The 18,642-nt window shown below is 50.5% G+C and overlaps 2 protein-coding genes, 1 long non-coding RNA gene and 12 other non-coding genes across 27 annotated transcripts in view; all 15 read left to right on the top strand.

Moving 5' to 3' along the window:
- The first annotated feature begins 164 nt into the window (after positions 1 to 164).
- Positions 165 to 236, top strand: TRNAC-GCA (transfer RNA cysteine (anticodon GCA)). Its single transcript has one exon. It is a non-coding gene; the product is annotated as a tRNA-Cys (tRNA).
- Positions 237 to 517: 281 nt separating this feature from the next.
- On the top strand, positions 518 to 589 carry TRNAC-GCA (transfer RNA cysteine (anticodon GCA)). The gene has a single exon. It is a non-coding gene; the product is annotated as a tRNA-Cys (tRNA).
- A 377-nt stretch (positions 590 to 966) lies between these two features.
- Positions 967 to 1,038, top strand: TRNAC-GCA (transfer RNA cysteine (anticodon GCA)). The gene has a single exon. It is a non-coding gene; the product is annotated as a tRNA-Cys (tRNA).
- A 345-nt stretch (positions 1,039 to 1,383) lies between these two features.
- On the top strand, positions 1,384 to 1,455 carry TRNAC-GCA (transfer RNA cysteine (anticodon GCA)). The gene has a single exon. It is a non-coding gene; the product is annotated as a tRNA-Cys (tRNA).
- Positions 1,456 to 1,885: 430 nt separating this feature from the next.
- TRNAC-GCA (transfer RNA cysteine (anticodon GCA)) lies at positions 1,886 to 1,957 on the top strand. The gene has a single exon. It is a non-coding gene; the product is annotated as a tRNA-Cys (tRNA).
- A 379-nt stretch (positions 1,958 to 2,336) lies between these two features.
- Positions 2,337 to 2,408, top strand: TRNAC-GCA (transfer RNA cysteine (anticodon GCA)). The gene has a single exon. It is a non-coding gene; the product is annotated as a tRNA-Cys (tRNA).
- Positions 2,409 to 2,846: 438 nt separating this feature from the next.
- Positions 2,847 to 2,918, top strand: TRNAC-GCA (transfer RNA cysteine (anticodon GCA)). Its single transcript has one exon. It is a non-coding gene; the product is annotated as a tRNA-Cys (tRNA).
- Positions 2,919 to 4,237: 1,319 nt separating this feature from the next.
- On the top strand, positions 4,238 to 9,265 carry LOC142034734 (uncharacterized). 2 transcript variants are annotated; one of them, XR_012651740.1, is made up of 6 exons: positions 4,238 to 4,349; positions 4,693 to 4,866; positions 5,658 to 5,724; positions 6,016 to 6,219; positions 8,237 to 8,377; positions 8,673 to 9,265. It is a non-coding gene; the product is annotated as an uncharacterized LOC142034734 (long non-coding RNA). The 2 variants fall into 2 exon arrangements; XR_012651739.1 differs by lacking the exons at positions 8,237 to 8,377; positions 8,673 to 9,265 and having other exon boundaries at positions 6,016 to 6,268.
- Positions 6,802 to 6,873, top strand: TRNAC-GCA (transfer RNA cysteine (anticodon GCA)). The gene has a single exon. It is a non-coding gene; the product is annotated as a tRNA-Cys (tRNA).
- TRNAC-GCA (transfer RNA cysteine (anticodon GCA)) lies at positions 7,155 to 7,226 on the top strand. Its single transcript has one exon. It is a non-coding gene; the product is annotated as a tRNA-Cys (tRNA).
- TRNAC-GCA (transfer RNA cysteine (anticodon GCA)) lies at positions 7,608 to 7,679 on the top strand. Its single transcript has one exon. It is a non-coding gene; the product is annotated as a tRNA-Cys (tRNA).
- On the top strand, positions 8,059 to 8,130 carry TRNAC-GCA (transfer RNA cysteine (anticodon GCA)). The gene has a single exon. It is a non-coding gene; the product is annotated as a tRNA-Cys (tRNA).
- TRNAC-GCA (transfer RNA cysteine (anticodon GCA)) lies at positions 8,569 to 8,640 on the top strand. Its single transcript has one exon. It is a non-coding gene; the product is annotated as a tRNA-Cys (tRNA).
- Positions 9,266 to 9,947: 682 nt separating the features above from the next.
- Positions 9,948 to 17,111, top strand: CWC25 (CWC25 spliceosome associated protein). The gene is made up of 10 exons (XM_075036458.1): positions 9,948 to 10,147; positions 10,507 to 10,679; positions 10,898 to 11,134; positions 11,846 to 11,915; positions 12,448 to 12,575; positions 12,817 to 12,886; positions 13,372 to 13,562; positions 14,130 to 14,216; positions 14,812 to 14,973; positions 16,241 to 17,111. Exons 1-10 carry the CDS (start codon positions 10,130 to 10,132, stop codon positions 16,353 to 16,355), a joined length of 1,251 nt encoding a protein of 416 aa, XP_074892559.1. The 5' UTR covers positions 9,948 to 10,129; the 3' UTR covers positions 16,356 to 17,111.
- The window catches only part of PIP4K2B (phosphatidylinositol-5-phosphate 4-kinase type 2 beta), a 26,725-nt gene continuing 24,367 nt past the window's right edge, over positions 16,285 to 18,642 (top strand). For 10 of the 12 annotated variants that reach the window (XR_012651737.1, XR_012651732.1, XR_012651738.1 and 7 more), the window contains exon 1: positions 16,830 to 17,036. Coding sequence is in view for 5 of the 12 variants with exons in the window: in XM_075036456.1 (XP_074892557.1) it covers positions 16,830 to 17,036 (207 nt within the window). In the remaining 7 variants the exon portion in view is untranslated. Of the gene's footprint in view, positions 16,411 to 16,829; positions 17,037 to 17,942; positions 18,151 to 18,642 lie in introns of those variants that run through there. The other 2 variants (XM_075036455.1, XM_075036454.1) reach the window with 2 other exon arrangements.

Raw genomic sequence — 18,642 nt, 5'->3', positions numbered from 1 at the left:
TGGTGAGAGACCTGGGGTGAGGTTTAAGGTGAACTGAGGGGTAACATGAGGTCTGATGTGTGTGAGAGGCGTTGCTGCAGGTGCAGTGAGCACAGGCAGTGGAATGCAGCAGAGCTGCCTCGTCGCTGCCCAGAAGGAGCCGTACCTGGCAGTGCTGCACAGGTGGGGGTATAGCTCAGGGGCAGAGCATTTGACTGCAGATCAAGAGGTCCCCGGTTCAAATCCGGGTGCCCCCTCCCTTTTCCCTCTTTTTGATCCAGAAAAGGTTGGTTTGGAGCTCTTTATTTCCATGCTTTTCCCATAAACTGTCAGCAGGCTCCGTCCTCTTTTTGATGGGGTGGTGGCCGGAGGCAAAGCAGCAGATTGCCACAAGAGAGGAGGACTGTCAGTGGGGTGTTTGTGAGGAAAGAGATGAGTACTTCATGAGAAGCTGCCTTCTTTCCTGGGATGAATTTGCAGAGCTTTGCTGCGATAGTAATGAAGAGGGAGATTTGTGCTGGGCAGGTGTGCAGCAGCAGGGGGTATAGCTCAGTGGTAGAGCATTTGACTGCAGATCAAGAGGTCCCTGGTTCAACTCCAGGTGCCCCCTCTTTTCCTCTCCTTCCACCTCCCTTTTGCCAGGATTTCTCACAGAAAGAAGATGGAGAGCTCTTCTGGGATCTTGTGAGCTTGTGCTGTACGAGTGCAGGTTGGTTTCTGAGCTCTGTTATGCATGGTACTGAGGCCTTGACTGTTAGGAAACTGCAAGGGTTGTGCACTATGTAAGAACTTGCTGTCTGCATGGACTTGTCTGTGTTGTTGATTCTCTGTAGTAATGATATTTCTCATAATTAAACTCCCTGTACACCATTTGGCAGGCACAGTAATGTGCAAAGGGGGCTGCCAAGTAAAGGAATCTAGCTAGTGGACCTAAAAACTAGTCTGTGTGAATGTTTTTGAAATGTCCTTGTGAAGGTGCTGTGCCAAGGGGGTATAGCTCAGTGGTAGAGCATTTGACTGCAGATCAAGAGGTCCCTGGTTCAACTCCAGGTGCCCCCTCTTTTCCTCTCCTTCCACCTCCCTTTTGCCAAGATTTCTCACAGAAAGAAGATGGAGAGCTCTTCTGGGATCTTGTGAGCTTGTGTTGTGCGTTGAACGTTGGTTTCTGAGCTTCAGTGTTGGAGGTACTGTGGCCCCTGACTGTTAGGAAACTGCAGGGGTTGTGCACTGTGTAAGAACTCACCGTCTGTGTGTAATTGTGGTTGATTCTCTGCAGTAATTCTGTGTACAGCCTTTGGCAGGCACAGTAAGAGGCACGGGGGCTGTCAGGAAAAAGAATGCCCAGAGAAACTTGGTGTCTCATGGAAATGTTTTTGAAATGTCCTTGTGAAGGTGCTGTGCCAAGGGGGTATAGCTCAGTGGTAGAGCATTTGACTGCAGATCAAGAGGTCCCCGGTTCAACTCCGGTTGCCCCCTCTGGGTTGTGCTTTTTCCAGGAAAAAAATGAGGAGCATTCCTCAGTTTTAGATCCGCTGTGCTTGTGCTGCACACAGAAGGCAGGTCTCTGAACTTCGATGTACAAGATACTGAGCACTGACTAAACACTTCCTGCTAAAATCAATATCCGTCTCAGTGATGAAGCAAAGACACAGTGTTCGTTGCTTGGCCCTACTACTAGTTGTTTTGATCAGTGAGGAAACTGCAGGGTATCTAGTTTGTGTGTGTAATTAGACCCTGTCTGTGTGTGTTTGTCTCCAGGTTGTCAGCAGTACCTTTCTGTGCACAGTTCTGCTTGTACATTAGCACACATAAGAGGGTGCTGTCATATAGCACAATCTAACCAGTGCCCGTAAAACCTGAGCTATGTATTACGGTTTTTATTGCTTCTTATACAAGCATTAACCCAGGGGGTATAGCTCAGTGGTAGAGCATTTGACTGCAGATCAAGAGGTCCCTGGTTCAACTCCAGGTGCCCCCTCTTTTCCTCTCCTTCCACCTCCCTTTTGCCAAGATTTCTCACAGAAAGAAGATGGAGAGCTCTTCTGGGATCTTGTGAGCTTGTGCTGCATGAGTGCAGGTTGGTTTTTGAGCTCCATTATGCACGGTACGGAGGCTCTGACTTGGTAAACTGCAAGGGTTGTGCATTGTGTAAGAACTTGCCGATTGCGTGGACTTGTCTCTGTTGTTCATTCTCTGTAGTAATGGTATTTATCATGATTTAAGTCCCTGTACAGCCTTTGGCAGGCACAGTAAGGTGCAAAGGGAGCTGCCAAGTAAAGGAGTCTAGCCAGTGAACGTAAAAACTTGTCTCTCTGTGTGAATGTTTTTGAAATGTCCTTGTGAAGGTGCTGTGCCAAGGGGGTATAGCTCAGTGGTAGAGCATTTGACTGCAGATCAAGAGGTCCCCGGTTCAACTCCGGGTGCCCCCTCAGAATATATTTTTTTTCTTGGGGTTTTGGACTGTTTGCTCACTGGAAGGCTAACTGATAAGTTCAGCTCAGCTTCCTCTCCTAATAAGCCTTTTTCATCTTACAGTCAGAGCTAGAAAGCATGGGGACGATGTCAAAGACTCTTCAGGCAGTTGCTGTGTCAAGTTACAGTCTGCTGAAAGAACAGAGTGCAACTGGGAGAGGAAACAGAGAGACAGCTGGAGAGGAACTGGGCCAAGGTCACCTGGTAAATGAAGTACAGAGGTAGTGTCTGTCTGCTGTGCCGGAGCGCAATGACTGAATGCGTTTGGTGCTGTCGCGTTTGAGTGTTGTGATTTCTGCAGCAGGCTTTGATTCCTATGGAACAGAGAGGTCAGAGAATGGGGAAGAACATAGTTCAAATGTTGTTTTGTTGGTGAGTTGGCAGGTGTACAGGCAGGGGGTATAGCTCAGTGGTAGAGCATTTGACTGCAGATCAAGAGGTCCCTGGTTCAACTCCAGGTGCCCCCTCTTTTCTTCTCCTTCCACCTCCCTTTTGCCAAGATTTCTCACAGAAAGAAGATGGAGAGCTCTTCTGGGATCTTGTGAGCTTGTGTTATGTACAATGGAGGTTGGTTTCTGAGCTCCATTATGCAAGCTACTGTGGCCCTGACTATTAGGAAACTGCAGGGGTTGTGCACTGTGTGAGTAAGAACTCACTGTCTGTGTGTAATTGCCTCTGTTGTTGATTCTCTGCAGTAATTCTGTGTACAGCCTTTGGCAGGCACAGTAAGAGGCACGGGGGGGGGGGGCGGCTGCCAGGTAAAAGAGTGCCCACAGAAACTTGGTGTCTCATAGAAATATTTTTAAAATATCCTTGTGAAGGGTCTGTGCCAAGGGGGTATAGCTCAGTGGTAGAGCATCTGACTGCAGATGAAGGGGTCCCTGGGTCAGGTGGCTCCTCTTTAGCTACATTTTCAGCCTTTCTTCTTCCAGAATCTCCTCATAGACAGACTATGGAGAGACTTGATGATCTTTTCCAAGCATGAAATCAGACTTTCACATCTTCCCCTCTCTTCTCTTCTCCTGAATACTGCAGGTAGTCTGATCAGAGGTGCTACTGGTCTAGTTTTTCCTGTTTGAGTAATTGCCATTACTTTGAACAGCAAGCAACTGTGTAGAATAATGCCTTTGTAGAAGTGGGGATCTGTGCCGCAGTGGCTTCTGAAGGGAGCTGGGGCTGTCATGTGTAAATCGGTGTGTGGTTCGGTAGCTGAGGTGTCTGGCTGCCGCCCGCCGCGGGGCTCGAACCGGCCACCTCGGGAGCCGCAGTCGGGCGCTCTACCCCTGAGCCGCGCCCCCGGCGCGGGGCTGTCGGGCGGGCGTTTGGCGGGAGGAGATGGGTCAGGGGCAGCGCGCCGGGCTGGGGACCGGCACGTCAGCGGTTCAACCCCCGCAACCCACCGCCCTCTTTATCAACGCCATTCGGCACCGCAGGGGACAGCTTTCGCTCGGGGACACCCCAACTGGCGCTTCCACTGTCGCCGGCTGATGGCCGAGAGGAAACCACCCGCAGGCCGGCGCCGGCGGCGCTTGGGGTACCGCACCCCGCAGGGACAGCAGCGGAGCCCCGCGCACTCCCCGCCGTCCGACTGCGCCTTTACCCGGGGAGCTCACGCTAGTGCTTTTGGGCTTTATTTCTGTTGGGGTTTAGTTCTGGGGAGGTGGTTTTTTCCCCTACCGAACGGGAAGCGCGCCGGGGCCGGCCGTGCCCTGCTCCGCTGCGCCGGCTTGGCCCGCCATCTCGTCGGCGTCCCCTCAGCGCCGCGGCGGAAGTGACGCCTGTGAGGCGCGTCGCGCGGAACAGGCGCCGTCGTCGACGCGCGTTGATGACGCCGGTGGAGGCCCGGTAGCCGCGGGGGAAGCGCTCGGCCGGCCGCCGCCATGGGGGGAGGCGACCTGGTGAGGAGCGGCCCGGTCCCGGTCCGGGGGGAGCCGAGGGGGGCCGAGGGTGTCCCCCGGGGCTGCGGGTACCGGCCTGGGCTCGGGCTCGCTGTCAGGCGGGCCAGGAGCCCTGGAGGCGCGGGTTCGTCGGGGCCTGCGGGCGTTCGCCGCCCCTGGCAGCGGGTCTCGGTGGGGGTGGGAACGAGCGTGTCCCGTTGTTGGGGTCGGACCCGGGGGTCGGAAATCTGCGGGCAGCACGGCTCTGAGTGGGCCCTTCCCCGTGGCCACCCACCGGCGAGGATAGGTGGCCGGTTGTTAACGGCCCCGGTCCGGTGTGTCCCCCTCCCGCCTTCTGCTGCAGAACTTGAAGAAGAGCTGGCACCCGCAGACCCTGCGCAATGTGGAGAAGGTGTGGAAAGCCGAGCAGAAGCATGAAGCCGAGCGGAAAAAGATCGAGGAGCTGCAGCGGGAGCAAGACGCCGAGGATGCGGGCACCGTTCCGTGAGGGGTTGCAGGGGCTGCCGGTGCTACCGAGGTAGGTCCTTGTCTTCACAGCGTTGTTGCTTTGTTGTGTCTGGAGGAGGTTGTGTGTAGGGAAGCTTTCTTTAAAGTTGCTTGAGGGTTTGGTTGTAACTGTAATGGCTCTGCTATTAAGGGACTGCAAACTGTCATTAGCCGGTTGGTCGCGTGGTACCGTTTATGCAGTGATGTTTTGGAGAGGCTTGTAATTTAGTTCTGTTTCTTTAAGTTAACTATTGGCTGTGTTTTTCTGTAGGTGTGACACATTACTTCACGTTAAAAAAATAAAATTCTCTTGCCAGGGGTTAAGAGTAGAACACCTCTGATGTTAAAATGTGTCCATTTGTATGGAAATGTGTGTTGGATGTTTCTCACCTTCCTAGGCTAGTGCCTGAAACTGTAACTTTAGAAGTCTGTGATGGAAAATAAAATGCTGCTGTTTGCAACAGGAAAAGAGAAGATGGGCTGGATGTATTAGGGATTGTAACATGTATTTCTCCTGTAAGATTTAATGATTCCTGTCTCCACATCTTCTTTCCCTTCTCTTCTGCTGCTTCTGCACATGCTCGTAGGGAAGCAGGATCTGCAGTGCTGGGCACTCAAGTGATAAAGAACCAGCTTTCAGGCTTATTTCTCTGTACAGCCCTGTTCCAAATTGCTTTAGAATTCAACGTTTTGCAATGGGTCACAAAAATCTGCCTCTCCTCAAAAATACGACCTATTCCTCCAGCTCCTGCATGACTTCTCCTAGCCCTGTTACTGAAGGCTGTTTCAGTCCTCGATTTTTTTCTTCCTCTCTTCTTGCAGCACTGTGGTCGCACCTGCAGGGAGGCTGGAGAGTGGATTCCTTCTGTAGCTGTGAGGTGGAACACAGGTACCTGAACAGGGGCTTGGGAGGTGCGGGTACTTGTACTTCTTGCAGCTTCTGAAGTGGGGTTGTCTGGAGTCAAAAGCTTTGCTTGAGAAGTAGTCACATAAAAATGAATCTGGATCTTTTTCAGCAGCTGTTTGGCCTAACCAACACAAATCTGCAAAATATTGTGGCCTAAAAATTGTTCCTCAGATGTTCCCACTGGATAATCAGGAGCTGTGCACTGGCAGCAGCTAGGGAGGGGAAACTTGGAGAAGGACTTACATGGACTGAGGGCAGCTCTCTTTTCTACAGACCGTTCCCTGGAGCAGACAAGCAGTCGTGGCTTCTTCCAAGCAGAGCCGGAACCCCCGGAAAGGTACAACAGGTGCTCTGGCTGTCACCACAGCACTCCAAACGTATGGCTGAAGTCGATGTCTTTCTGAGCGGTGACCGTCTTTCCAGTCCACTGAAGGAGCGGTTCCTCAGACGGGGAGAGGTGCAGAGACCTGCTGATGAGTAAGGCACCACCACTAAAATAAAGGTGTTCTCCCCCGATCTATTGTAACAGCTTGTGCTGGATTTTTGATTTGTGAAGACTTTTTCTGAGGAAGGGCACGGCACAATAACTGGATGAAATGCTCTGGGTGTTTCTTTTTGGGTATCCCCTGCTGCTGGGCAGCCAGTTGGGGAAGACAGAGAGGCTGTGGGCAGGGTGGGAGATGTTGTGGCAGGTGATTCCTCTGCGAGGCTGGTGTGCTCTGGAATGGCAGGGCACACCCTGAGACCAAAGTGCAGCCCAGGGCCTTCAGCAGTGTTTTGAAGCCAGTGTTTCAAAGCGTTCTTTTTTTTTTTTTTCATTCTCTGTGATGGGATGTTTTGGAGAAAGATAAGTGGGAATTCCTGAGCTTGGCCGGCAGGAGCCTGGCTGTGAGTGTGGTGAGAGACCTGGGGTGAGGTTTAAGGTGAACTGAGGGGTAACGTGAGGTCTGATGTGTGTGAGAGGCGTCGCTGCAGGTGCAGTGAGCACAGGCAGTGGAATGCAGCAGAGCTGCCTCGTCGCTGCCCAGAAGGAGCCGTACCTGGCAGTGCTGCACAGGTGGGGGTATAGCTCAGGGGCAGAGCATTTGACTGCAGATCAAGAGGTCCCCGGTTCAAATCCGGGTGCCCCCTCCCTTTTCCCTCTTTTTGATCCAGAAAAGGTTGGTTTGGAGCTCTTTATTTCCATGCTTTTCCCATAAACTGTCAGCAGGCTCCGTCCTCTTTTTGATGGGGTGGTGGCCGGAGGCAAAGCAGCAGATTGCCACAAGAGAGGAGGACTGTCAGTGGGGTGTTTGTGAGGAAAGAGATGAGTACTTCATGAGAAGCTGCCTTCTTTCCTGGGATGAATTTGCAGAGCTTTGCTGCGATAGTAATGAAGAGGGAGATTTGTGCTGGGCAGGTGTGCAGCAGCAGGGGGTATAGCTCAGTGGTAGAGCATTTGACTGCAGATCAAGAGGTCCCTGGTTCAACTCCAGGTGCCCCCTCTTTTCCTCTCCTTCCACCTCCCTTTTGCCAGGATTTCTCACAGAAAGAAGATGGAGAGCTCTTCTGGGATCTTGTGAGCTTGTGCTGTACGAGTGCAGGTTGGTTTCTGAGCTCTGTTATGCATGGTACTGAGGCCCTGACTGTTAGGAAACTGCAAGGGTTGTGCACTGTGTGAGTAAGAACTTGCTGTCTGCATGGACATGTCTCTGTTGTTGATTCTCTGTAGTAATGATATTTATCATAATTAAACTCCCTGTACACCATTTGGCAGGCACAGTAATGTGCAAAGGGGGCTGCCAAGTAAAGGAATCTAGCTAGTGGACGTAAAAACTTGTCTGTGTGAATGTTTTTGAAATGTCCTTGTGAAGGTGCTGTGCTAAGGGGGTATAGCTCAGTGGTAGAGCATTTGACTGCAGATCAAGAGGTCCCTGGTTCAACTCCAGGTGCCCCCTCTTTTCCTCTCCTTCCACCTCCTTTTTGCCCGGATTTCTCACAGAAAGAAGATGGAGAGCTCTTCTGGGATCTTGTGAGCTTGTGCTGTACGAGTGCAGGTTGGTTTCTGTGCTCCATTATGCACGGTGCGGAGGCTCTGACTTGGTAAACTGCAAGGGTTGTGCATTGTCTAAGAACTTGCCGATTGCGTGGACTTGTCTCTGTTGTTCATTCTCTGTAGTAATGGTATTTATCATGATTTAAGTCCCTGTACAGCCTTTGGCAGGCAGAGTAAGGTGCAAAGTGGGCTGCCAAGTAAAGGAGTCTAGCCAGTGAACGTAAAAACTTGTCTCTCTGTGTGAATGTTTTTGAAATGTCCTTGTGAAGGTGCTGTGCCAAGGGGGTATAGCTCAGTGGTAGAGCATTTGACTGCAGATCAAGAGGTCCCCGGTTCAACTCCGGGTGCCCCCTCAGAATATATTTTTTTTCTTGGGGTTTTGGGCTGTTTGCTCACTGGAAGGCTAACTGATAAGTTCAGCTCAGCTTCCTCTCCTAATAAGCCTTTTTCATCTTACAGTCAGAGCTAGAAAGCATGGGGACGATGTCAAAGACTCTTCAGGCAGTTGCTGTGTCAAGTTACAGTCTGCTGAAAGAACAGAGTGCAACTGGGAAAGGAAACAGAGAGACAGCTGGAGAGGAACTGGGCCAAGGTCACCTGGTAAATGAAGTACAGAGGTAGTGTCTGTCTGCTGTGCCAGAGCGCAATGACTGAATGCGTTTGGTGCTGTCGCGTTTGAGTGTTGTGATTTCTGCAGCAGGCTTTGATTCCTATGGAACAGAGAGGTCAGAGAATGGGGAAGAACATAGTTCAAATGTTGTTTTGTTGGTGAGTTGACAGGTGTGCAGGCAGGGGGTATAGCTCAGTGGTAGAGCATTTGACTGCAGATCAAGAGGTCCCTGGTTCAACTCCAGGTGCCCCCTCTTTTCTTCTCCTTCCACCTCCCTTTTGCCAGGAGTTGTCACAGAAAGAAGATGGAGAGCTCTTCTGGGATCTTGTGAGCTTGTGTTGTGCATTGAACGTTGGTTTCCAAGCTTCAGCGTTGGAGGTACTGAGGCCCTGACTATTAGGAAACTGCAGGGGTTGTGCACTGTGTGAGTAAGAACTCACTGTCTGTGTGTAATTGCCTCTGTTGTTGATTCTCTGCAGTAATTCTGTGTACAGCCTTTGGCAGGCACAATAAGAGGCACAGGGGGGGCTGTCAAGTAAAGGAAGGTAACCAGTAGATGTAAAAACTTGTCTCTGTGAACGTTTTTAAAATGTCCTTGTGAAGGTACTGTGCCAAGGGGGTATAGCTCAGTGGTAGAGCATCTGACTGCAGATGAAGGGGTCCTTGGGTCAGGTGGCTTCTCTTTAGCTGCATTTTCAGCCTTTCTTCTTCCAGAATCTCCTCATAGACAGACTATAGAGATACTTTCTTACCCCTCCCAGGCCTTGGAAATGACTTGATGATCTTTTCCAAGCATGAAATCAGACTTTCACATCTTCCCCTCTCTTCTCTTCTGAATACTGCAGAGGTGCTACTGGTCTAGTTTTTCCTGTTTGAGTAATTGCCATTACTTTGAACAGCAAGCAACTGTGTAGAATAATGCCTTTGTTTTTCCTGTTTGAGTAATTGCCATTACTTTGAACAGCAAGCAACTGTGTAGAATAATGCCTTTGTAGAAGTGGGGATCTGTGCCGCAGTGGCTTCTGAAGGGAGCTGGGGCTGTCATGTGTAAATCGGTGTGTGGTTCGGTAGCTGAGGTGTCTGGCTGTCGCCCGCCGCGGGGCTCGAACCGGCCACCTCGGGAGCCGCAGTCGGGCGCTCTACCCCTGAGCCGCGCCCCCGGCGCGGGGCTGTCGGGCGGGCGTTTGGCGGGAGGAGATGGCTCAGGGGCAGCGCGCCGGGCTGGGGACCGGCACGTCAGCGGTTCAACCCCCGCAACCCACCGCCCTCTTTATCAACGCCATTTGGCACCGCAGGGGACAGCTTTCGCTCGGGGACACCCCAACTGGCGCTTCCACTGTCGCCGGCTGATGGCCGAGAGGAAACCACCCGCAGGCCGGCGCCGGCGGCGCTTGGGGTACCGCACCCCGCAGGGACAGCAGCGGAGCCCCGCGCACTCCCCGCCGTCCGACTGCGCCTTTACCCGGGGAGCTCACGCTAGTGCTTTTGGGCTTTATTTCTGTTGGGGTTTAGTTCTGGGGAGGTGGTTTTTTCCCCTACCGAACGGGAAGCGCGCCGGGGCCGGCCGTGCCCTGCTCCGCTGCGCCGGCTTGGCCCGCCATCTCGTCGGCGTCCCCTCAGCGCCGCGGCGGAAGTGACGCCTGTGAGGCGCGTCGCGCGGAACAGGCGCCGTCGTCGACGCGCGTTGATGACGCCGGTGGAGGCCCGGTAGCCGCGGGGGAAGCGCTCGGCCGGCCGCCGCCATGGGGGGAGGCGACCTGGTGAGAAGCGGCCCGGTCCCGGTCCGGGGGAAGCCGAGGGGGGCGGAGGGTGTCCCCCGGGGCTGCGGGTACCGGCCTGGGCTCGGGCTCGCTGTCAGGCGGGCCAGGGGCCCGGGAGGCGCGGGTTCGTCGGGGCCTGCGGGCGTTCGCCGCCCCTGGCAGCGGGTCTCGGTGGCAGCGGGTCTCGGTGGGGGTGGGAACGAGCGTGTCCCGTTCTTGGGGCTGGACCCGGGGGTCGGAAATCTGCGGGCAGCACGGCTCTGAGTGGGCCCTTCCCCGTGGCCACCCACCGGCGAGGATAGGTGGCCGGTTGTTAACGGCCCCGGTCCGGTGTGTCCCCCTCCCGCCTTCTGCTGCAGAACCTGAAGAAGAGCTGGCACCCGCAGACCCTGCGCAATGTGGAGAAGGTGTGGAAAGCCGAGCAGAAGCATGAAGCCGAGCGGAAAAAGATCGAGGAGCTGCAGCGGGAGCTGCAGGAGGAGCGAGCACGTGAGGAGATGCAGCGATACGCAGAAGACATGGGCACCGTCAGGTGAGTTGGTGCTGGTGCCCCCCAGACTGGTGGTAACTGGTGCTGGCCATTCTCTGGGGGCAAGCACTGTCTGTTGAGTTGGTGCAGGGTGCCCCTGAGAGAGCCATGGGTTTAATGTCTGTGATGATAGAATTTTCCACTTACCTTCATAAGCCAGTGCCTTAAAATGTAACTTTAGAATTACCAGAAGGAAAATAAGATGTTCTTGTTTGCAATAGGAAAAGAGAAGAGAAGTTGGAGTGGATGTACCAGGGTCCCGGAGGCATGGTGAACAGAGAAGAATATCTTATGGGTCGCCCAGTGGACAAATATGTCTTTGAGAAGACAGAAGACAAGGATGCAGGCTGTTCCAATGAGACAGGACTTCTCCCAGGCTCCATTTTTGCCAAGACGGGTGCTAATTCTGTCCTAGATATGGCAAACAAAATCCGTGAGGATCCGCTTTTCATGATAAGGTACTAAATGTGGAGCTTAAAGCAGTAGATGAGGCAAAGCATCAATATTAGCAACTTGCCAAGAGCTGTTTTATTTACGTTGTAAAGACTGCTGTTGTATCTGTTCCTCAAAGCTACATCTGCCTGTTTGAGAGCTCTGGGCTGTAGGTGGCAGTTCTGGCCACAGAGAGGTCACTAGCCACTTATGTGACTGATAGGATTTTGGTTGTGTGGTCTAGACATGGCAACATAAGGTCAAATCATGTATTTGAGCCAGTTTGCTGCTTTTAGATAATTTTGTTGACTTGATTTCAAATCTGAGATTTCGTCATCTGAACGAGCTGATGATCATCTCATAGATCATCTAGCTGTAAGTTGGTAAATAGATATAAATGCAAAGATTGTTATTCCACATTGATTTGTCTCTACCGGCTTAGCTTACCCTTTTATGTGTGTGTGAATATATCTGGTCTGCTCTGAGAGTTCAGGCATTTATTATCATTGTAGGCAGATTGATGGTAATGGAACAAATATTTGTTAACCCTACTAGTTGCACTCTTAAGTGGAGAAGAAAAAGGCAGACTCCTCTTTAGCTGGATCTGTTTCGCTGAATGTACAAAAGTTGCCTGTTTTCCTGCTTTGTATGCTTTTAGAGCTTGCATTTGATTGGTATCCTTCATGAGAATGTGATATTTTCAGTTGTTTGAAAATACTTTTTTTTTTCTGCTTTAGAAAGAGGGAGGAGGAAAAGAAGAGAGAAGTTTTGAATAATCCTGTTAAAATGAAGAAGATCAAAGAATTGGTAGGTGTATCTCAGTGGTCCTTTACAGACTTAAAGCAGAGAGTACACTGAACTAAGGCGAGGATCATAGGTCAAAATTAGTATTGTTTAGGATAAGGAGCTGAGTTCTGATTCCTGACTCTTTTACAGAAAAACAGAATAAATTCAGCTTTCTATAAACAAGGTTCTGTATCAGTCTCTCAGCAGGAATTAATTTCTCTTCCTTTCAAGTTCAGTGTTATTTTACTCTTCTTGCTCTTCTGGTGTGCTTGTGTGCATTTTTTTAATTATTTTTTTTTTTTAGCTAGTGATTAATTGTTGATTTAGTACTACAGAGTGATTGCAGACATAGAATTTGACATGCACTAATACCAAACTGACACTAGGGAAGACTTCATTAAGCTCTTTAGTTTTGAGAGAGGACCTTGTTAAATGGTTTAGGTTTTGTTCAGGAGCCTTTCCACAGAGAACTCTGTTACTTTGCCTTGTGATACTGACTCACCAAATGTAAAGACAGTAATTATTACTAATGCAATGGTGTCTTGCTTTATAGCTGCAAAACAGTTTAGACAAAAAAGAGAAGAAGAAGAAGAAAGAGAAGAAGAAGAAGCACAAGAAACATCGACATCGCAGTTCTAGCAGTGGAAGTGACAGCAGTGATGAGGAGCGAAGCAAAAATAAGTATGTTTTGAGGTTTTGTAGTAAAAATACCATGTTTCCTGGTTTATTGTTTGTTTTTCGTGTCTTTTTCTAATCCTGTCTGAGTTTTATCTTTCTAATTAATGCTCTTAATTTGCCTAAATGTTTCTATGTTACTTGATTGTTTTTGCATCATTAAATTATTTGTATGGCATTTTAATGTTAAAAAAAATGTATTCTTGGATTTCACCTGTTCAAAAGTACTATTCTGTTTTCTCTTTAGGTCTCAGAAGAGGATGAACAGTTCCTCCTGGAAACCTGCTCCTTCCAAAGTCCCAGGATATGGTTTACAAGTAAGTACGCGTGTTTCACACAGCTCTCAGTAGCAAGTGCCCTGAGTTAGAGAAGAGCAACAGTTTTGGCAGTTTGTTGCAAGACTGTTTCACTGGCTAGAAGAGGATTGTGAAGGGGACATGATACAATAATGTTCCTACTCAATTTGGAGCCATCTAAGCATTGAAACTGAAGTTGTTCAGATCCTGGTAGGACTTTTGTCTGCTCTGAATTCATGTTAAGCTTTAGTTTCTCTTAACTGAGTTACCCATCTGTTCAAATACTCTGCTTGACTATCTTGGCTGTTTAGTTTACTGAACATCATACAGAAATAATCTTTTTAGACACAGGTGTTAATAAGAACCTAGGAAGTGAGATAAGTGAACACAGACCACAGTGTACACTCCTTCCTGCACTTAGCCTTGTCCGAGGTCTCCTCTGTGGCCTTACATTGTTGTTGTGCTCCTACAAGGGGTCTCTCCTGAAAGACACTTTTGAATTCCAGGGTAGAGACTCTGACCAGAGCCATAGGTCTCGGAGCTCTCCAGCTGCCGGCCAGGAGAGGGCCCCCCACAAGCACCGGGATCGCTCCAGGTCCAGGAGCCAGTCCCGCTCTCCTCAGAGATGCTCTAGCAAGAAGAATTCAGAACAATTTGGATGCAGGGGGTCAAGATCTCCTTCTAGACACAGTAAACAGTGAGTGTGGCTAACCTGGATAATGTAAACCTAGGGCTGCTGGTGGGGGAGTTCTCTAGAATCAAAATCCTTCTTATTCAGTCTCCTACTACTTTAGTGTTCTGGCCACATTATTTCTCAGTTGTGGGTGTAAAGGCAGGAGCTGTGCAGTTGTGCAAGAGTGCAAAAGCACACAGGTTAGCTTGTGGAGGGGACATGCTGTCTGCAATTGCACTCTTCACTTGACACCCTCTTTCTAGGTACACCCTTTAGGTATTGTTTTATTTGGGCTACTGTTTCTCTTTAAAAGTTATTCATAATTGTTGAATTATCTTTACTAAATGCTGATAAAATCAGGTACTGGGTATTTATTGTTTGCTGATTAAATAATTAAAACTGAGTAAAAATAGATAGAAATTTATAGTATATTAGGAGTCATTAGAATTTCTTTTCAAAGTGGACAGGTAACAGTCCTGCAGTTATGTGAGATGTCTTAGTTTCAGAATGTATACAAAAATCTGGGGAAAATTTAGAGGTGTGATAATCTATATTCATCTGTACTAAAATGAGGGTATTTCTGGGTTACAGACATAGCAGTCGGGACGAGAAAGGGAGAGCTAGAAGCCCTTCCCCTAAAAAGGGCTATCGACGGCAGCATACTCCAGGTTACACAAGGTAAGCAAGATCTTGTCCCTGTGCTTTTGGATGGAAGTTGCCCAGGTGATTGTGAAACAGCTGGGTGTAATCTGTGAACCAAATTTTATTCTGTTAACTAAAATAGATTGGATAGAATATCCAGAAAGTCAGACAGAGAGTCCTAAAGTGCTGGGTTTGATGCTTTTGAGCTTGATTGTTAGCTAACACCTTGGACAGCTTCCCAAACCAATTCACATGGTTGCTGGTTCTCCATGCGTCTTGCATCACTGTGCAAGGCAGTAATGTGAAGTCACTCTTTGTCCCATGGACTGTTAATTAGAAGCATTCTGTTTCCCTGTCATCAGGAAAATATGACCTTGACGGCATCATCTTACCAGTCAATTAAAAACAAGAAGGCTGAAAAGAGGGAGAAAACAGACTCTTGCTAGGGGCATGGTAAAGCAGAACATTTAGACATGTACTTACAAGCTTTGCTGATTGGCTGCCAAAGAAAAAAACATGTTAAACACCCCTAATTTTGGGGGTTGTAAATCAACTTAAAGAATGGAAAGCAAGAGGGGGGTGGGCCCAGCATGCTATTGATTCACAGCAGTGGTGTTTTCTACACGAATAGAAGGATCTCTCCAGAGGAACTAGAGCGTAAACGCCAGGAAATGATGGAAAATGCCAAGTGGCGGGAAGAAGAGAGAGCAAACAACCTCAGGAAACACCGAAAGGAGGAGGAGCTGGAGCGAGAACTGGAGAAACTTGACTCCCGAGATGGGAAGTTCTTCAAGTGAGTGTCTTTTATTATCTGCCTTTTTATTCAAGGGAAATATAGGCCACAGCTTATGAGAAGCGAGTGGTGGCCTCAACGTTTTGAGATGTTTCAGACGATGGTACAAGATCCATCTCTGCTGTGTTTTACAGTAGAACTAGTGAGATCTACTGTTTCCAAATTCTGTTCTTAACCCAAAAGATAATTATTTCTATGATGGCCTTGGTCAGACTCAGAAATCAGTAATCAGTTATTTTTTGCCAAGCTGTAGATATGTCTAGTAGTGTTTTACATGCAGATATTAAAGTTCTCTGGCTTTAGGAGCTTGCAACAGTTTTAGGCCTGCAAGTCCACTGGGAGTCTGTGTGCCAAGAGCTTGTGGGACTGAAACCTGTGCTCAACAAGAAATAAGACCATTTCTAAACACAGGTGGTAACTTACTGTCTTTTGTGCACATGGCAGGCAAAGGAAATTGGAGTGGCGCAAGGCCTTCCAGAAAGTGCAGCGATATGTAAGAAAGATCCCATGGCAGTGTTATGTATTTTGGAGTTGCTGCAGCATAGTATTCTTCAGGCTCTATAAATGATTCAGAGGAGAATGTGTACTTAATTCCTGAAGCTGCCTAGAGCTGGGATCACACAATGGTGGCTTAAAATCACAATAGATTTTCTCCACGAGGAAACTCTCTTGTGGAGAGAGAATTTTGGGTGTTTCCCTGTGCAGAAGCAACTGGTTGAGCTAACAAACTGTGTTTATTAGCATGTTGTTTGAAGAGGGAGATGGGCACGAGGAGATCATTCAGAAAGGCACAGCAGTGTGATCTGAAGTAGTAAAAGAAAGTGAGTGGTCACAAGGATCCCTTCTCTCTCCTGTAGCTATCATAGTCTTTTGCAGCATGAGCTCTGGCATTCGGGCTCCCAGAAGACCGCTGCCCTCAGTTCAGGAACACATTGCTTTTCCCTCGTTTGCTTCACAGAAAGCAACCAAGTCCCCTGTGACGGATGCATTTGTAATTAACGGTTAGTTATATTTGGAAGATGGAGGAGACTTGAGAGCTACTGAAAATTTATTTCTGAGCACTGACCTTAAATAAGGCATTGAATCTGTTACAAGCCAAACTAAAAGGTGTTCAGTTCTTTCAGTGCAGACTTTAATAGGAAATAATTTGCTGTTTTCTCTGTTAGATTAATTCAGGTAGATGACTCGAGGGTGGTGAAACCTGCTAGAAATGGTGTAATGTTTGGAAAGAGATTCTAATATCTTTCTTTGGTTCAACTTTCTGCAGTCGCTTAAAACTAGAGAGTGCATCTACTTCCACCCTAGAAGATCGGGTGAAACGCAATATCCACTCCCTTCAGAGGACTCCCGCTGCCTTGGAAAAAAACTTTATGCAGAGATGAAACTTGTTCTTCTTCTGCTCCTGTGCAGAAGTTAAATGGATGCTTATTCCCAAAGGTGAGAGGCCTCCAGCACAGACTCGCTGCTCTCTACAGGAACAGTTACCATCTCCCAAAGAGGCACTGGATTTCTGTGCTGCAGCCCACAGCGTGTTCTGGACTTCTGGCATTGTGAACAGATTTGTAATGAGTATGACCTTGCAAGCAAACCTTTGCTGGAGAACTTGTGAGCCTTTGTATTCTATTTTTAATGGATTGCCAGATCTCTTCCTTCTCTCTCCACCTTGACCGGTGTCATTTTTGTATATTGTTATTACCAAATTATGCCAGGTGGTAACTGCTTTCTACATTGGGCAGATTGTCTGAGCTCTTCATAGGACGGAGCAAAAGACCTATTTTCGTTAGTCCTTAAAAACTGGAGCTGAACAAATTCACATGTGAGTTAGTTTCATGGAATTTGGTAAAGCTACATGAGTAATGGACAAAATCCTGTTCGATACTGTCACCATTTCAAGTGTGGGTTTGGAGGGTGGCGTTAGACGAGTCTGCAAAATCTCTGTAGCCCGTTATTTGGTTGCTCACAGATTTGAATGGTGTCTCACCCAAAGGAAGCTGCTCCGAAGGGAAAGGAAAAGTGAGCAGAGCATAGCTGATACAGCAGATATTTCTCTGGGATTTTGTAATGTAAGTAATGTGTATATGTACAGCAGTGTAGATTTTTTTTTTTTAACATTAAGAAACTTTACTGTCATTTTAAAATGTTCTTTGTGGCTTTTTGGGGGGGGGCAGGGGCAAATTTCCCAGTTAGAGAGAAGGTTTTGTGGGGGCCCGGGGGGCCGTAGCTGGCAGTAGCGGTCCCTTCGGGGGTTTGTCCTGACTCGCCGCCGGGACCCGGGTGGGCTCCAGCCCCGGCCCCTCTCCTCGCCCTTTAAACGGCGGCCAGTGACGTGTCTAGCAGTCCATTCATAATTCCAGGCGCCTCGCTGCTTATTGGCCCATTCAGAGCGGGGCGTGGCGGGGGCGGGTACGTCACGCCAACTGGGCGAGACCATCTCCGGGAAGAGGAGGAGGGACGGACGCCTTCTTTCCCCTCTCCCTCTTCTTCCGTCCAACCCTTTCCGTCGCTTCCTCTCTCAGCCCAAACCGCGCAGCGGTTCTTCCCCGTTCCTGCCGCAGCTTGAGTCGGAGCGAGCCAGCGGCCGGCGCCGCGCTCCCACTCCTTCGCATCCGCGGCTCCCCCTCCTCGCCCAGGACATGGTACCTCCCGCTCCCCACCTCCTCAGCCCTCCGCCATCTTGGCGCCTCCTCAGAGCGGGGCCGGAGCGGGCTCGGCCGGCCGTGGCGGCTCCTCCTCAGCGGTGGAGCGAACCACCGCGGGGGCGGGGGGGGGGGGCAGGGGGAGGCGGGGACGGAACCACTGCGGCAGCGGCGAGGGGGGGGAAGCTAACGGGCCGGCCCGGACCAACGGACAGAGGCTGACAGGGGAGGGCGGTACCATTGGGAAAGGGGGGGCGTGTGCCGGGCCGGGCGGAACCATGCGGAGGCGCTGGTAGGGGGGAGCCCGGGGGAGGGGGGGGGGGTTCGGTCCGGCTCCCGGTGCCGCCGCCGGTCCGGGTCCGCCATGGCCTCGAACTGCGCGGGGGGTTCGTCGGCGGGGGGCGTCGGGGCGGCGTTGGGTTCGGCCCTCAGCGCCAGCAAAACCAAGACCAAGAAGAAACACTTCGTCTGCCAGAAGGTGAAGCTGTTCCGGGCCTCGGAGCCGCTGCTCAGCGTCCTCATGTGGGGGGCCAACCACACGGTGAGCGCGGCCCGCAGCGGGGCCCCTTCCCGCCCCCTCAGCCGCGGCCATCCTCCCCCGGGTCCGGGCCCTCCCCAGCCCCTGGGGACGGGGCCCTCGTCCCCCTCAGTCGGGGTCTTTTCCCTCAGCGAACGCCCTCGCCCCTCTCCCCGGATCGGGCCCTTCCCCCCTCTCTCCCTCAGACAGGGCCTTTTCCCGCCCCACTCTGACCGGGGATCCGGGCTCCGTCCCCCACACCCACTTTCCCCCTAAATCGTAGCCTTCCCTCCCCCCTGGCATCCGATCCCTAATCCGGGTCTTTTCCCTGGATTCCCACTCTTAGGGCACCCCTGGGTCAGGCTCGTTCTCCTGGCCTGGTGGATGCCCACCCTGTGAGGAGGGTCTCCGTGGGGTTTGCTCCTTCCCGCCTCTGTCCCTGGTGGTGCCTTCCTCCTGGGGTTGGGGCTCCTTCCCCACAGCATCTCCATCTCCGAACAGTTTGGGTCCCCCGCC

The sequence above is a fragment of the Buteo buteo genome, chromosome 9 (assembly GCF_964188355.1).
Source record: "Buteo buteo chromosome 9, bButBut1.hap1.1, whole genome shotgun sequence".
Classification (NCBI taxonomy): domain Eukaryota; kingdom Metazoa; phylum Chordata; class Aves; order Accipitriformes; family Accipitridae; genus Buteo; species Buteo buteo.
Note: the sequence above shows the minus strand (reverse complement) of the source record. Positions and strands in the feature narration are given on the sequence as shown.

Coding starts and splice junctions, on each gene's coding strand:
- CWC25 (XM_075036458.1), top strand. Junction 10,680..10,897: donor GAAGACATGGGCACCGTCAG/GTGAGTTGGTGC, acceptor TGTTTGCAATAG/GAAAAGAGAAGAGAAGTTGG. Junction 11,916..12,447: donor TGAAGAAGATCAAAGAATTG/GTAGGTGTATCT, acceptor CTTGCTTTATAG/CTGCAAAACAGTTTAGACAA.